Source organism: Paroedura picta, chromosome 6 (assembly GCF_049243985.1).
Source record: "Paroedura picta isolate Pp20150507F chromosome 6, Ppicta_v3.0, whole genome shotgun sequence".
Taxonomy (NCBI): domain Eukaryota; kingdom Metazoa; phylum Chordata; class Lepidosauria; order Squamata; family Gekkonidae; genus Paroedura; species Paroedura picta.
The window spans coordinates 79,514,226-79,529,994 of record NC_135374.1 but is presented as its reverse complement, the minus strand read 5'-3'; the positions used below and the strand labels follow the sequence as shown (position 1 = coordinate 79,529,994).

The window sequence follows — 15,769 nt, the reverse complement described above, 5'->3', positions numbered from 1 at the left end:
CTGGATCATCTTTACACATTTGAATCTATATTCATGGCAATATTCATAGATGAAAATGTAAAAGAAACCCTACTTTATGAATTGCTAATCTTATAATTAATAGATATAGTTCATTTTGACCCGTGCTGCATAGATTATGTTTGGCTTAAAGAATTTTCCATTAGATTTAAAGTTTGCAGTCCTCACTGGTTTTTTGGTAACCAGACACATTGCGGAGTACGCATCTGAGATAAGGCCGGGTTGTCTCTTTAGAGGTAGGCTTTCCTGTCAAAACAAATGGTTTTGGTTTTTCCCCCTTCTAGCGGGTGCTAGTGGAGAAACAGAAGCTACTCACACAACAGCATGAAGATGCGAAGGAGCTGAAGGAAAACCTGGATCGAAGGGAACGCATTGTCTATGACATTTTGGCCAATTACCTGAGCGATGAAAACCTTGCAGATTATGAGCACTTTGTCAAAATGAAATCTGCCCTCATCATTGAGCAGCGAGAGTTAGAGGACAAAATCAAGCTTGGTGACGAGCAGCTCAAATGTCTGACTGATAGCCTCCAGCCGGAAAGGCCTAAATGATGCAAACCAGGGTAACTAGAGTGGTATTCCAAGTATGCAGCATCTCTGACCACTGGGGGGAGCCTTTGAAAAGAAAATGTTATAATAGCAATAATGTCAGAGGTTTGTTTCTGCGTTGGCTTTATTTGCATTTCTGGAATCACGTTTAATCTTCTATGGCTTTTTCTAGCATACAGTCTTTAGAAAATAATGCAGATGTTTAAGTCCGTGTTTAAGGTTCAGTGCATTGTAGAATCTGCTGCAGCTTAGCATAAAAACAGTTCGGAGGAGGGCTGTTAAAGAAGTAAATGAATAGTTTCTGTTCTCTTCAGATGCTCTACAGATCATCGCAAACCTCCAAAATAAGCAACATCCAGGACTTCTGAGTTTAGAGAGATTTTCTTTTAATGTAGCCATATCCAGCAGAGAACATAACTTTATGCATGCTGATCGCATTCAGATTGGTAAGATGTACGGACATTTTCATTCACGTCCGTTTGATTATTTTTACAGTCTTTCATAAGAAATGTCTCTCCAAAAATGATCAAAATAATTTCTACAAGAAACCTCTTATCCATTTGTCATAGCTAAGCCCAAACACTCTAAGGTAGGATGTGCTTGTGGGGCTGTTATTTTTCATGTCCTAATGTGGGGAAACATTATTACCATTTCATTAGTTGCTTCATATCTGTGTGGGCCGGGATGGGGGGAGTGGTTAGGAGAGGGAAGGGGGAGTGTTGCATTTATTTTAGCTGTCTTGTATGAAAGTATTAAGGTCCCAACTGCTGAATGTGTGCAAGATCTAAGCCATTAGGTAGGACTGCTATGCCACACTGGGTGCTGCTTGCCAGAGAATCAGTGGATAACACTTCAGATGACTAGCTGACCATGCCATCTTTCTCCCCCCCCCCCCATTTTCACAGAATCAGCTCTTTTTTGTGCAGCTTGTGCCCTTTGGGCATTTTGTTGCTTCAGTGCTGTTTTTGCCATCTTTCTCAAGTCTCCCATTAAAAAAATCACTATACCACCTGTTACTTTTAGTCACTTCACATGTATTTCAGTAACTATTATACCTTTCAAGGGACTTTCATAACTTGGGATCATCCGGAACTTATTTTTGATCATACCAGCCAATAGTGCTCCAACATTAGTAAGAGGTTCTGTTCAGCTGTCCTATAGAAGATAAGGAGGAGGTAGTAACAAACAGTAAGGAACTTTTCTGTACATGACTACCGCTGTCTTTGCCTCATTTCCATTGCATAAATTGAAATCTTATGGGCTGGTTCTGTGTTCTGCTGAGAAATTAATTCATCCCACACTTCACTCTTCAACCCTGCTGCCATAATGTCTTCCTTCAGAAATTAGATTAGTTCAAACGCTACATGGAAATGAGAAATCCCTCTTTTGTAACTCTTGCCTTGTGACTTGAAAGCGAGCCAAGGTTTTGCTTTCTGTTCTTCTCATCATTTCAATAAAAACTAGGTGGCCATGCACAGTCCTATTATAATCAGCTTCTCAGATATAATATTTCACAAACAGCAGTTTTCAGTCCTTGATAGGGCTTTCTCCTCATTGATCAATGTTTATTGAGGCAATCTACCCTCTGCCATTTGCTTGCATGAATGTCATTCTTTTAATGGTGGTTCTTATGCTAGTTCTGTTTTTATTTGTTCATCTTAGAAGACCCTTATCATTACCAGATGCTGCTACATGTCTCTGAACTTATGCTCATTTTGTTTGGGAATTCATTTACTAATTTTTAAAAATATGGCCAAGCTAAAAATAAGGGTTTTGATTTCTGCCTGTAAGCTTTTACCTGTGACTTTATTATTTTTTTAAAAGACTGTTTTAATGGTTCTGATTGTGTATGTGGACTCCAAATATAATTTCAATATATCTGTAAACAGTGCTTTAAGTTAACACCTGTAATTCTTACTACGATAGCAATATGGGATTGATATATAACTGTATGTTATCCTTTTCATAATGTGATATTAGTCACCACCTTTGGCCTGCCTGCGTCTCTGGCTCTCTCTTATTTTAAAAATTAATTTTTGATGTTTCACTGGATGGGATCAACACATGGATTCCTTCTCGTCCTGTATATAACTCTATAAATAGCTCCATTGTTGCTTTGTGAGAGAGAATCTGGTGCTAACTCCTTGCCTTTGGCATCCATAGGTGATGGCTTATTTCTTAATTCTTCTTTATGTGACATTGCAATTTTTAGGCTTTTATTTTGTATAGTGAAAAATAATTGTCAGATTCTGCCCCACCTCCCCATTGTATCTTTGGAATATGCAACCTTGAGGAAAAGTACATATTCACTACTCACTTGTTGCTTAAATACATATCTATTGATAAAACTACCTTGCTTGACCAAGGAAAATAAACTGAATATTGTGTTTCAGTGCACCAAGTGGCTATTAATTTTCCACTTTTCTGTATATCGTGAGCTCTGTTATCTGTCTCTGTACATGGAATAATCTACCTTGTTCTTAAAGGAGAAAAAGCATGCGGCTTTGGTGACTTAGGTTAAAAGTTTTCCTACTTTAGTTACAGTTAGATTCATTATCAAACTCTGCTGCTGGACTAAAACAAGAAAAGTAAAAAGATGTTTGCGGGTGGAAGTTCTTCTTTCCATATGGAATATGCAGTACTTTTGAACATCTGGTTGAAATGGAATCCAAAGCCAATGGCAAGAAATGTCTGGTGTACTTGTTATGATCTAAGCCAATCTTTCAGCTGTTTCTTCAGTCTTCTGAGCTGGCAAACACCTGCAATTTATGGGTAAAGAGACAAAGTCCAGTATGTACATAGTTCAAATAAAATGAAAACTGATTTTCGCAGCTTCCCCAAGGCTCCTTTTGTGTGATCATCAAGAAGTGGTTTAGTGTGGAGGCTTCTGATATGGGGAGCTGGACTCAATTCCCGACTCCTCCACATGCAGCCAGCTGAGTGAAATTGGGCTAGTCTCCATCTTATTAGAGCTGTTTTCACAGAGCTCTTATTCCCAGCTACCTCACAGGGTGTCTGTTGTGGGAAGAGGCAGGGAAGGTGATTGTAAGCTGCTTTGAGACTCCTTTGGGTATAAAAAACAGCTCTTTTTCTAAAATACTACAATGGGGACATGGCCAATTGAATGACGAAGACTATACCTTTATGTTTTGTGACTATATTGCTGCTCTTATAACCTAGAATGTGTGAAGCAGCCTTCAGATAGAACACTGTCTCCCATAAATTTTACTTTAATAAAATATGATGCTTTCAGTTTACTCATGTAATGTTTGCATAATCAACTGTGAGCTTTACGAAGTTGTTGTTAAATTGTTATATCATTTACTAAGAATTAGCTGCCTCGTTATGATTGTATTGACTCAGTGAAACAGTAACAAGAAAATGATAAATATTTGGCCAGAGCTGTCAGACGCTGTGAGCAGAAACCATTCCACAGGCTACACACGCACTTCTCCAAGCCATTTTCAGTTTCAACTGCACCACTTTGTCCCATGGACCCTGCTTCAGAACTTCAGAGAACTGAAACCATAGCAGGACGTTGGCCTTTCCTTTTATAAAATGAAAAGTTTGCCTTGCCAATTTTGAAAACTTGAAATATTAGGTTCGTAGCCATAAAAACTTCAGAATGATAGTCTAATTGATACAATTTTAGAAATGTATCCTTCTGCTAAGTGGAAGCTTTGAATCATATTATTCAGGTGATGATGGTAGAAAATGCCGTCAATTCACAGTTGAATTACAGCAGTCCCATAGGGGTGTTCAAGGCAACAAATGAACAAAGGTTTCTGATGTCCACATCTTCTTCCTTTTTGGGAAAAATGCAGTTAGAGTCTGGATTTAAAACTTGACCCGCTCTATACAATTTGAGGTGCTGTAGAGGAATTTTAGAAGTCTCTGTTTATGGAATCCTGGAAAAGAGGGAATCAAGGGTCTTCTCTGTCCATTACACCCTAGTGGTACCAGACAAGCATCAGCTGCCTGCTATATCTTGACCCTAATGGCCATCTGGCATACTGACCTCTTCAGAGTGTACTTTGCCTTCCTATTGCCATAGTTCAGTGGCACTATAAGTGCATTTAGTGTCCTTGTGTTTTTGGAGGTTGCTTTGTTTTTGTTTCTTTTAAATCCCCTAAGTATGCTAACATCACACTGGTAATCTCCAATGTAACACCAGAGGAGTTTAGCCTGGAGAGGAGACGACTGAGAGGGGATTTGATAACCATCTTCACGTATTTAAAAGACTGCCATATTGAGGATGGAGCAGAGTTGTTCTCTCTTGCCCCAGAGGGATGGACCAGAACCAATGGGATGAAAATTCAAAAGAAATTTTGTCGAAAAACCAGGAAAAAGTTCCTGACAGAGCAGTTTCTCAGTGGAACAGGCTTCCTCGGGAGGTGGTGAGTTCTCCATCTTTGGAAATTTTTAAACAGAGGCTGGATAGCCATCTGACGGAGACGCTGATTCTATGAAGGTCCAAGGGGGTGGCAGGTTACAGTGGATGAGCGATAGGGTTGTGAGTGTCCTACATAGTGCAGGGGATTGGACTAGATGACCCATGATGTCCCTTCCAACTCTATTATTCTATTATTCTAGGACCACCTATGAGATTTTTTTGAGCTCTGGTGCTGGAGAAAACTCTTGTGAGTCCCTTGCACTGCAAGGCGAACAAACCGGTCAGTCCTAGAGGAGATCAGCCCTGACTGATCCTTAGAAAGCCAGATCCTGAAGATAAAGCTCAAATACTTTGGCCACATCATGAGAAGGAAGGACTCCCTGGAGAAGAGCCTAATGCTGGGAACAATTGAGGGCAAAAGAAGAAGGGGACAACAGAGAATGATGTGGCTGGATGGAGACACTGAAGCAGTCAGTGCGAACTTAAATGGACCCCAGGGAATGGTAGAGAATCATTGTCCATGGGGTCGCAATGGGTCGGACACAACTTCGCACCTAACAACAACAACAATGATATTCCAAGAATATATTTGTTTCCTTCAGTCTTGGGCATAAAACCCAAACCCTCTTGAAAGGACCAGGTTAAAAACAAAGTTTTAGGTTGCTGCATACCAGGTAGCAAAGCATTGAGCTTCTGCACGTCATAACCATAGCATGACTAACAGACACAGGCTTTCAATGTCTCTGATCTTGATGTCGACCTTTCTATATGTGGGAAAATGAAATGTTACAACTTGTACGATATAAATTATTTTTAGCAACATGACTTACTTAAGTGGGGCATAGTCCTGATCCATGACAACATTTTACCACTTTCTTTAGGATGCTTAGGGCTGATCCTGCGTTGAGCTGGGGGTTGGACTAGATAGCCTGTATGTCCCCTTCCAACTCTATGATTCTATTATTCTTTTTGGTAGTCTACTATGAAATCTCTTCTAGATATTCTGGAATTCCTAGAATCCACCAAACAGGTTTCCTGGCATTGTCATTTGATTGTTGGCAGGTTTCTAACTGGCTCAGAACTCTGTAGAGTAGTTGCCATGGCACCCAGCTCCAGTCATCTACAGATCTCCTTCCAGATCATTTGGATGATTGGGGGAACCCTTTGCTGTATGGCTGATAGTCTATTATATGTAAGTATATGTTAATAAATACCTCCTATTTCCCGTAAGGAGTGAAATATCCATGGACATCCAGTGAGTTTCTGGGGCAGAGTAGAGGGGTTGAATGTAGATCTTCCAGTTCTTTATAGGTATTGCTGGATTTCAGCTGAACAGCCTTATTTTAGCCAAAAGTAGGCAGGAGCTTATTCACAACATTATTGCTAAAGCAAATACAATAAAAGACATTTTTAGCAGGCTTTCATATTTAATAATAACAGTTCTCAAGGGACGACAGCCTGTTCCAAACAATGTTGAAGTTCTTATACCCCCTTTCAATTATGACTCTTGCCAGATGCCAGATACTTTGTGACTGCATCAGGCCTGGGAGAAATTATTTCAGTCAGTGTAGCTTTGTAATAGTGGCTTGACAGATTTCTTTATCCACAGTATACTTCATGGAAGATTCAGTAGCTTGGGGGCGATTATTCAGCTTTCAAGTTTCCATTTGGATTTGGTTCACTCATTGTGCCATCTATGTATACAGCATGTTAAATAATTGCTGAAGCTAAAGAAAGGGAAGATTCTTATTAGAGGTGTGCAAAAAAAAACACCCTGTATTTCTAAAGGTTTGAGTATAGTAAACCCCCCAAAATTGGTATTTCCTGATATTCCCGAATTCTAATACCAATATGATGTTTAGCTTTGGTAATATTTGGGTATTTTTGCAGCATTTTTCCAGTGCCATTGTACCCTCTGGGGATACTTGAAGTCAATGATCCCCAGAAACTATAATGAATTGATCTGAGTGGTATCTAGGTCTTGGAGGGGGGCTGCTTTATGAGGTATGTAGCATAATTGCTGGTGCCTCTCCTCAATCCTGCCCTCCCAAAGTTTGAAAAAGATTAGACTGGGAGTCCAGAAGGGGGAGGTATTTAAATTTAAAAGGAATGTAGTCCCTTTAATATTTAAATGCCTTTTGCATTTAAAGGAACTGAGAACCCTTTAAATGCACATCAACTGTGGGTATCTGGCAATCCTTCGGGCATGGCCATTTTAGATAGCCAAAAAAATAGTACTAAAAAAACTTGGCTGAATTAATACCCCCAAAATACCAATAAAGCATTTTTGAGTAGGTTTTCAGCTAAGATTAGTTGAATGCACGTCCCTAGTTCCTGTCCTGAGAAATTTACATTTTTTAAAGGTCCAAAGGTAAAATTGTTTCCACTTTCACTTGGGAAAAATATAAGCACGTCAGAGAGGGCATAAGACAGAGGATAGCCGGAGAGGGGGCATCAGCATAAGAAAATCTGTTGGCCTATGTTTTATATTTTGAGAAATGAGGACTATGGAATAAGCCAAAATGTGTAGGAAAATGTTTTTCTTTTGAAGAAAAAAATTCAGATTACATTTCTTGACTGTTCTAGGATGGGGTATCACGATAGGGCTAGCAAACGAGAACTGACAGAATCTTTTAAGTGAGCATAAGACTTTGGGGCAGCTCAAATGGACAGTGTTCTTCTCAGGCCTATAAAACTATTTACCATATCTTTGTAAGTCATAACTACACTTTTGATGTTCTGGTAATCTCATGCCTGATACTCAACCTTTTGCAAAATTTGGAATTGATTGACTCTAAGAATGCTTAGATGCCATCTAAACTTCCCTAGAAAGCATTTTTGGCACTCATCAGGGTGATGGGGCACAGGTGGAGTATTTATAATTTATTTAGGATATTTCTGTGCCTCTTCTTCAGAATCATGCTTGAGACAGCTTGCAGTCAAAATCACCTCAGTATTAACATGTCCCTCCAATCCAGCGTTCCCTTTGGAAAGGCAAAACAGGCATTTCTCAGCCATGTGAACTCTTCATTAGAACCCAATGAAAATGCATTTCAACGTCAGGTGAATTTGTTTCATAGGAAAGACAAAAAGGACATGATGCTGAATACGGTCCTGTGGCTTCTACTCTGAGAATATTTTTTAACTTGTTTTAAAACATCAGTATGAGTTCTGAGAGAACAAACATGCCTCTTGGCGCCAATAAATGTATATAGTAATTCTGTGCAGCTGTGGCCAGCCCCTTTGCTGCAACTGTAAAATCCCCGGATTAGTAGAATCACTGGAAAAGACAATAAAGCTAAGTAAAGTTGAACGCATTAGGAATAGAGGAAGACCCAGCATGAAATGAATTGACTCAATCAAGCCATGGCCCTCAATTTGTAAGGCCTGAGCAAGGCTGTTCACAACAGAACGTTTTGGAGGACATTAAATCATAGAGTTGCCATAAGTTGGAAGTGACTTGATAGCACTTCACACATATGCACAGACACATTTATTCATGGTTTATATAAACAAGTGTATTACACTGTTGTACAAAGATGCCACATGCTTATTCTCCCCTCCCACCAAAAAAAGGATTCTCATAAGTGATGCTTAGTGTGTCTTTATGTTCCCTTTCATACACTGATGCAGGATAGACAGTGACAAGGAACTCGAATGAACCTTGTAGCTAATGTAGATTTTACTCCACTGAGGATAACATTTACAAGTTGCTGTCCACAGGAGTCTTTGCATTCCAATGCAAGGCAAAGCTGAGGACCAGTTCTTCCTGGAGCTATTCACTGATGATAAAACAGACATTCCATTATTATACTTTTCAGTGGCCAGGGATATTTGCACTAGGAGACAGTTGATGAAAGCATTTGAGCCTTGAGGCTCAGGGCCAAACATCATAGGAAAATGAATCACGTTACTTGCTTGGCTCCATGACCCTGAGTGGCCCGTGCCCTGCAGATTTCCCCCTTTAGTTCTCTCAGAAGCCCTATTGCTACTTGTTCAACCTATGTTGGATGTTCATACATGTATGCATGCGCGTAAGTCCATAAATATGTTCTGTCTTTCAGTAAACTTGCAGTTGGCTACATGGGCGTCAGTGGTGAAGATTCCCAGTTGGCAAGCTTCCTAGCCCAAGCTTCTTTCTTCCAGTTGTGTGGATTTGTGCTTGCAGCTATAGGCTGGGGTTTGTGCATTTCTGCCACGACACTTGGAAAATGGAGACAGTGGCTCATTGAAGACTCCATCGACTATCAGGCTGGGGTGATGTGGATTGGGATCTGGGATGTCTGTTATGAAGTATATTCCCCTGATCCTGAAGCTGAAGTGCACTGTAAGACATTTGATGTGGGACACGTCTTCCTTCCCAAGGAAATTTTTATTGCTCAGGACTTGATGTCACTATGTTCTGTTGTGAAGACAGTAGCTTTAGGTTTTTTCTTCTTTGCCTTCTGGAATATTATCAAGAGTGATAATAAAAATAAAATTACTTCTACCTTTTTTACTATTGGAGGCTTACTGAGCTTAACCACAGGAATACTGATCTTAATTCCAGTTACTTGGAATATGTTTTCGGTCATGAACAAGAAGAATATTATCTTCCCAGAGACGTTTAAAATGCCTTCTCATCCAAAGGAGCAGTTTGTTGGAATTGCTATTCACCTTGGATTAATTTCTGCCATTCTACAGATAGTGAGTGGATTGCTTTTTCTCAGTAATAAATGTTTGTTCATACGCCAAAAAACACACCCTTTAAAGTCTGGAATTTCCAAAGACTCAGAAAACTGTCCACGTTGTGGTTCTTCCCTGAACATTCTTAATTCTGGCCACTACAAACGTTTTTGTGAAGGCGGCAAGACTAAGAAAAGCCCAGCAAAACCTGAAGTGACATTTCATATCCCTATGGGACCGATTCCAGATCAGCGGGTTGCACATGTTGACATCAAGCCCATTGGTATTTTTGGGGAACCTGCTTTCTTTTAAAGGGTGGAGTCCAAGTCAAAGTTGCACTCAATTGAATCTGATTGGCATCAAAGGAAGACAAATACAACTGCTAGAGAATGTATTTGAAAGGCATCTTCTGTTTTTGTTTCTTTTATAGGACCCTGCCAATTTAGGAACCAATTTTGCTTCAGATGAAGCACCAGATAGGCTGAAAAATAAATAGAAGCCATTTGTATTATACAGAAATGCAGATTTCAGTTCTAATTATTCCAGCTTTGTGCACAAATGCATAACTAGGTAAACTGCTAGAAATAAAATGTGTGGAATCCCATTGGAGCCAATGAGATTAAAACAACTTTTAAAGGACTATTTTAGTTTAGCCGGGTTGCAGTTCAGGTGGAAAAGTCGGTACCTTGGGGAGATTCTGTTTACTGTGAACTTAGGCATCTAGTATTTGAAACAGGTAGTCAGGAAATTAAGCGTTTGAGCCTTTGATATGTGGATGTGTTCATAAAATGCATTACACATGAGCATTTAGGATCACTTGAGATGTTGAGCATTTCTGGTAAATATTTTAAATGAAATTGTATAAATATTTGCAAGGGGGAAATAACTTTCTATCCACTTATTTACTATTATTGTTTCTCATATCTAAATGTGTCTGCTTTAACTTTTCTTTAAAATACTAGTGTGTCATCTGTTTATTCATTTTTGTTATTTCCTAGGGGCCCACCCTCCTCCCACCACTTGCCAGTTCCAAAGCTCACTGCAGTTGCAATATTGTTTCGTAGGGGCTCTGCCCAGTGACGTCATTCAGGGTAACACTGAAAGCAGCATTCGGTCCTATTTTTCTTTACTATATTTTGGAGTATTGGCCAAGTATCTTCAGTACATCATATTCCCATCTGCCGGTTGTTCAGCTGTCAATTCTTTAGCTATCCCTCCTGTTGCTCCTTTCTCGAGGTCCTAAAAGGGATCTTCCTACCCACAATCATATCCCAGGTCATTTCTAACGAATACAATCCTGTTTTACAATTTCCAGTAAAAGAACTCAGCACTCCATCTAAATATTTATTTTTAAAAACTGAAATATATATATTTAAAATCTTCAAAACATTTATTTTGCTTATTCCCTGCCTTTCTCCTCAACAAGGCCCCAGAGTGGCTCTCTTCCATTCTGTCTTCACAACAGTCCTGCATGGTAGGTCAGGCTGATAGTGTGTTTGGCCCAAAATCACGCAGTGAATTTCCATGGTGTGTCAGCATGGCATCTCTTTTGGATGGGCTGGAAATGATGTGACAAGGATGCTGCAGGGGGAAGTCCAAACTGGGAACTTAATTTCCAAGCAAACAAGCCAATTTGACTGGGAACTCTCAAGACATTTAAACTGTCCACATGCACCATTTTCCTGATCTGAAATGGCTCCAGAGAATATGATAGTCTGTGAAAGCCTCATTTCAGTTTCATTTTAATGCAGGAAATGGGTTACTCAACATCACAAAAAAGCCATCTTGTTCAACTATTCAGTAGTTGTTTCTAAATTAGATAAATGTTTTATATAACCACTAATTAGAAAATCCCTCTCTTTGGAGCATTCATATTTTGTGTTGTGCTATTGAGGAAACAGTAGAGGGAGAGAGACTCAAATAAATGATAATGACTATACTTAAATATGCTTATTATAAAAAGATATCAATATTGGGACTGTCCTGAATAACAAATGCTAGTTCTCCCAGGACATTTCTGTTTGCGTTGAATAGAAGATCTAGCTTTTTCTCCAGGCTGGAGGTTACCCACTGGATGTCATGCAGAAAATAAGCTAGTGATGGGTTGTTGTGCTGGATGCCTGGAAAAGCATTCTTGATACCTGCCAGTCCACTTTTAAAGCCATGAGAATATGATCATTGGTAGCAAGCTGCCAATCCTACAGTGCCAGTTAAACGAATGACTGACTCAGAGGTGGTCTACAGATCATCACAGACTGGACCGTCATTACACTTTTATAACATTTTGTATTGCCGTGTGCCAGCATGTCTGAATACAGGCATCTCGACAAACTGGAATTACTTCCCCTCAGAAACCGGATTCCTAAATTGGAGTTAAGCCAAGGTTTTGAATCCCAGATTTACCCAGGCCTTGAGAGTCAGAAGTCTTGGCTAACTGGAACTCAGTTGAAAACTTCTCAAATCAGAAGGATTTTAATTGTACTCTGCGCATGATGGGAAGAGTATTAGAATGAGTGCAGAAACACAGCAGGAAGAAGCACTGAAGAAAAACTGCAAAAGAAAGAAAGTAAAGAACACTATTGTGATGTGCTGAATGACAGAAAAGAGATTAATATTGGCATGGCATTCCTTGGGGTTGAAATGGGAGCAATGCAGTTTGAAACCTCTGTCCCCACATCACTTTGTATGGATTTGGGCCAGCAATGGGTAACAACCAGGAAAAACTGACAATGTGAAAGGGGAAAAAATTACATCTATTTCATTGTTGTTCATTCCCCATCACACTTCTTACCTCCAGATTCTATTCCGCTTTCCATCCAGGTCTTTGAAATAAGTTACTGAAAGACCTAGAGAGACCCCTGGGGGGGGGGGAACCACCAAACTCATGTGGACCAATTTAAATCACCATGGAAAAATAGCATTAAAGGCTTTAGCTCCAATAAAAGAAGCAGATAGAAAGGGCATATTTATTGTACAGAACACAGAGCGTTATGAATCTAAATTTTCTAGCTGAATAATGAGTTGTATTATGCTCCATGTAGCCATGACACCGCTAAATGTATTCAGATTGAGATCAGGACTTTATATATATTAAAATTCATATGAACATAGCCTCTCCAGGTAGACCTATTATTTCTGGTGATGACTCAGTAGCTCCCCTTACTGGCACACAGGCCTGTCTTTCGATGGCCTCCCTGAGTAGAAGATGTGTCTGGCCCTGCTACCCTGTCCCATGCACCAGGATGCAGGTGGTGCTGGTGGGAGCCAGGCACCCTTCCTCCCTCTCTCCAGTGGCCTCCAGCAGGCTCCACCTTTATAGAGCTGCACTTACACAACACGGCCACCTTCCTTCCCAGAGCTTCTGCCTCACTGCCTTTATCTTTCCTGTTGAGTCGCCTCTGGTAGGAAGTGGAGGCTGGGGCTGGGGTCCTGGAAGGTGGGCAAGTCAGATTGAATGATGGGCATGCCTGCCCGTGGCTACAGCCCTTACCCCATTAGCCTATACTTGAATTTGGGATTTTTTGTCCCAGTGTGAATCACCTTACACTTGCCAACACTGAACTTGATTTGCCACATGGGTGTCCACTCACCTAATCTGTGGAGGGTCTTTTGGAGCGCTTCATAATTAGCCTTATTTCCCAGCATTCTGAATATTTCCGTGTCATCTGCATACTTGGCCACTTACACTAACCCCTAATTCTACATAATTCCTTAATAAAGTAAATAGTACTGGTCTCAATATAAATCCTTGTGAGATCCCACTGCTTACTTACTTCCATTGTGAGAACTGTCCATTGATACTCTGCTTCCTGTCATTTAACCAAAATCCATGATAATTCATCCTTTTATCCTATGACTGCTAAATTGGCTCATGGTGAAGTGCTTTATCAAAAGCCATTTGAAAGTCCAGGTATATAATGTCTACTGAGTCAGTGTTGTCTACATGCTTGCTCACTTTCTCAAAGAACTCCAAAAAGGTTGCCTCAGCAGGTTTTGTCCCTCTATGTGCCTAACAATTCTATTTTTGATTACAGTGTATATAACAATACATGTGCGTTGTGAGGAAACAATCTTCTGTTTTAGAAGAACGCCAGGTGTGACATATCCGGTGTAATACATAACCTGTAAATTTACAACAAAGCATTTTGAGATTCAGCCCTCCTACATACAAGACATTCTCCTTGAGGAAATTGCTCATTCTACAAGGAATCTTAGAATATGTATTGTTGAACAGTAATAACCATCTTAAAAAGCAGAACAAAACAGGCACCCCTTTTGCTCAGCAGGGCAGTGGGACCCCTTTGATGGGGGGGGGGGCACCACTGTTGCTGCTCCTCCTGAAGGCACCCACAAATTTATATACAATTTATATACAATCATGAACAATGGATCTTCACAACATTGGTCACTTTTGGTTTAATTTCTGTGAAAGAACACTTGCATTATTTTATGGTTGGGGACACCACAACATGAAGAACTGTATTAAAGGGTCACGGCATTAAGAAGGTTGAGAACCACTGTTCAAGAAGAGTGGTCCCCAACCCCTGGTCCAGGGACTGGTACCAGTCTGTAGATCAGTCGGTACCAGGCCATGGCTCCTCCTCGTCCTCCTCCCCACTGCTGCCTCAGGGGCTGCCCTGCCACTCTGCCACCGGCTCACCTTTGGTGCTCTTCAGTGGTTGCCATGGCTGAGGCTCCCCCTTGGTGTGGCATTGCGCAGCTGCTGCTGGCAGCACCCCTCGTTGGCCAGTGGGAAGTCAGGCAGGAAAGCAAGTGGAGCAGGGGCTCAGTTGGCGGTGGCGGCGACAACGTCCCACAGCAAAAGGCTACCCCCCCCCCCCGAGGCCTCAGTAAAATTGTCAAGCGTTAACCAGTCCCTAGTGGAAAAAAAAAGGTTGGGGACCACTGTTCTAAAACATAACCATTATCCAACAGACTTTACATTTTGAGCTATTTTCTGATCTGAATACCAAAAGGCTAAAGAGCTACTGTTAAAAGAGGCAGAGTGGATTATGACACTAATGATTTTGGTCTCTCATTGTCTCAAATTATAATCTCTCTGTCATCATGGCTCACAGTTATTCATAGACCTGTCCTCTGTAAGTACGTCTACTTTTTAAACTAAGTTAGCAGTCATCATTACGTCTAGGACAGGAAAGAGAGGGGGGTCATGGCTTAAAGGTAGAGCAACTGGTTGGTATGTAGAAGGTCCCAGGTGCTTGCATGCTTGTGCCACTGGCACCTCTGGGCACACCATTATGCAGAATGCCAAGACCTGTGCCATCCTAGACCGCAGGAGGCAGATGCAGAGTTGACAACTGAAGATCCAGCTGAGGATCGGGACAGCTCACCAGTGAAGTACAAGGCTGTTAGCTCGCTGTCACAATAGATGGCACACAGCTGAAGGCCTTTCCTTTGATGAGAACTGAGCTCATCTGCAAGCACTTTGGACCTGGTATTGAGAGTCTTAAGGAGAAGTCTTAGTCAGGTTTTTCCATTGGTGCAATGCGTGCAGTTCCTGCCTGTCTGCCTGGACGTTTGGTTCCTGCACTATCTAATGAAAGTCTGTCGGTCTGCTCTCTGATTCCTGACCTCGACTTGGCTTTTGGATTTCTCTCTGGTTCCTAACCTTGGCTCGTCTTTGGACCTCTCTCCAGTTCCTGACCTTCATTCAGCTTTAGACTTCTGTCCGGTTCTTGGCCATGGTATGACTAAGTACTTCATCTTGGTTCACAGCCTCATATTCTCCACTCCAGACTCTACCCTGCTCCTGCTTTGCCTCTCCTCATGGACTGAACTCCTTGGACTGGACTTTGTTTCTGCCCAACAACTTGGTGTCAGCTTCCAGATCAAGGGAGTAGTTACTTGATCCCAGCATACGGCCTGGTGGGGCAGCACAGGTTCATTCCCCAGCATGTCTAATTACTTGGGGTTCAGGTACTGGAGGATGTGAGAAACCTCTGCCTGAGGCCCTGAAGAATTGCTGCCAGTCTGAGTAGACAACACCGACCCTCATGTGCCCATGGTCTGATTCAGTATAATGCAATGTCATATCTCACGAATTCCTAAAGCCCCAAAGTATTTTCCTTTGTTCAATTCACATTCTAGAATTCTGAGAGAAAGAAAGTTTCCTGCCCACTTTCTC

The 15,769-nt window shown here is 41.0% G+C and overlaps 2 protein-coding genes across 8 annotated transcripts in view; both read left to right on the top strand.

The window, feature by feature from the left end:
• The window catches only part of SHROOM2 (shroom family member 2), a 143,887-nt gene extending 140,924 nt beyond the window's left edge, over positions 1-2,963 (top strand). For all 7 annotated transcript variants that reach the window (XM_077343268.1, XM_077343266.1, XM_077343267.1 and 4 more), the window contains one exon: positions 303-2,963. In XM_077343268.1, coding sequence (XP_077199383.1) covers positions 303-569 — 267 coding nt within the window. In that variant the 3' untranslated portion in view covers positions 570-2,963. The remainder of the gene's footprint in view (positions 1-302) is intronic.
• Positions 2,964-3,546: 583 nt separating this feature from the next.
• CLDN34 (claudin 34) lies at positions 3,547-12,360 on the top strand. Its single transcript, XM_077343274.1, has 2 exons — positions 3,547-6,151; positions 9,024-12,360. The coding sequence occupies exon 2, from the start codon at positions 9,043-9,045 to the stop codon at positions 9,934-9,936; it is 894 nt and encodes a 297-aa protein (XP_077199389.1). The 5' UTR covers positions 3,547-6,151; positions 9,024-9,042; the 3' UTR covers positions 9,937-12,360.
• Positions 12,361-15,769: the final 3,409 nt, after the last annotated feature.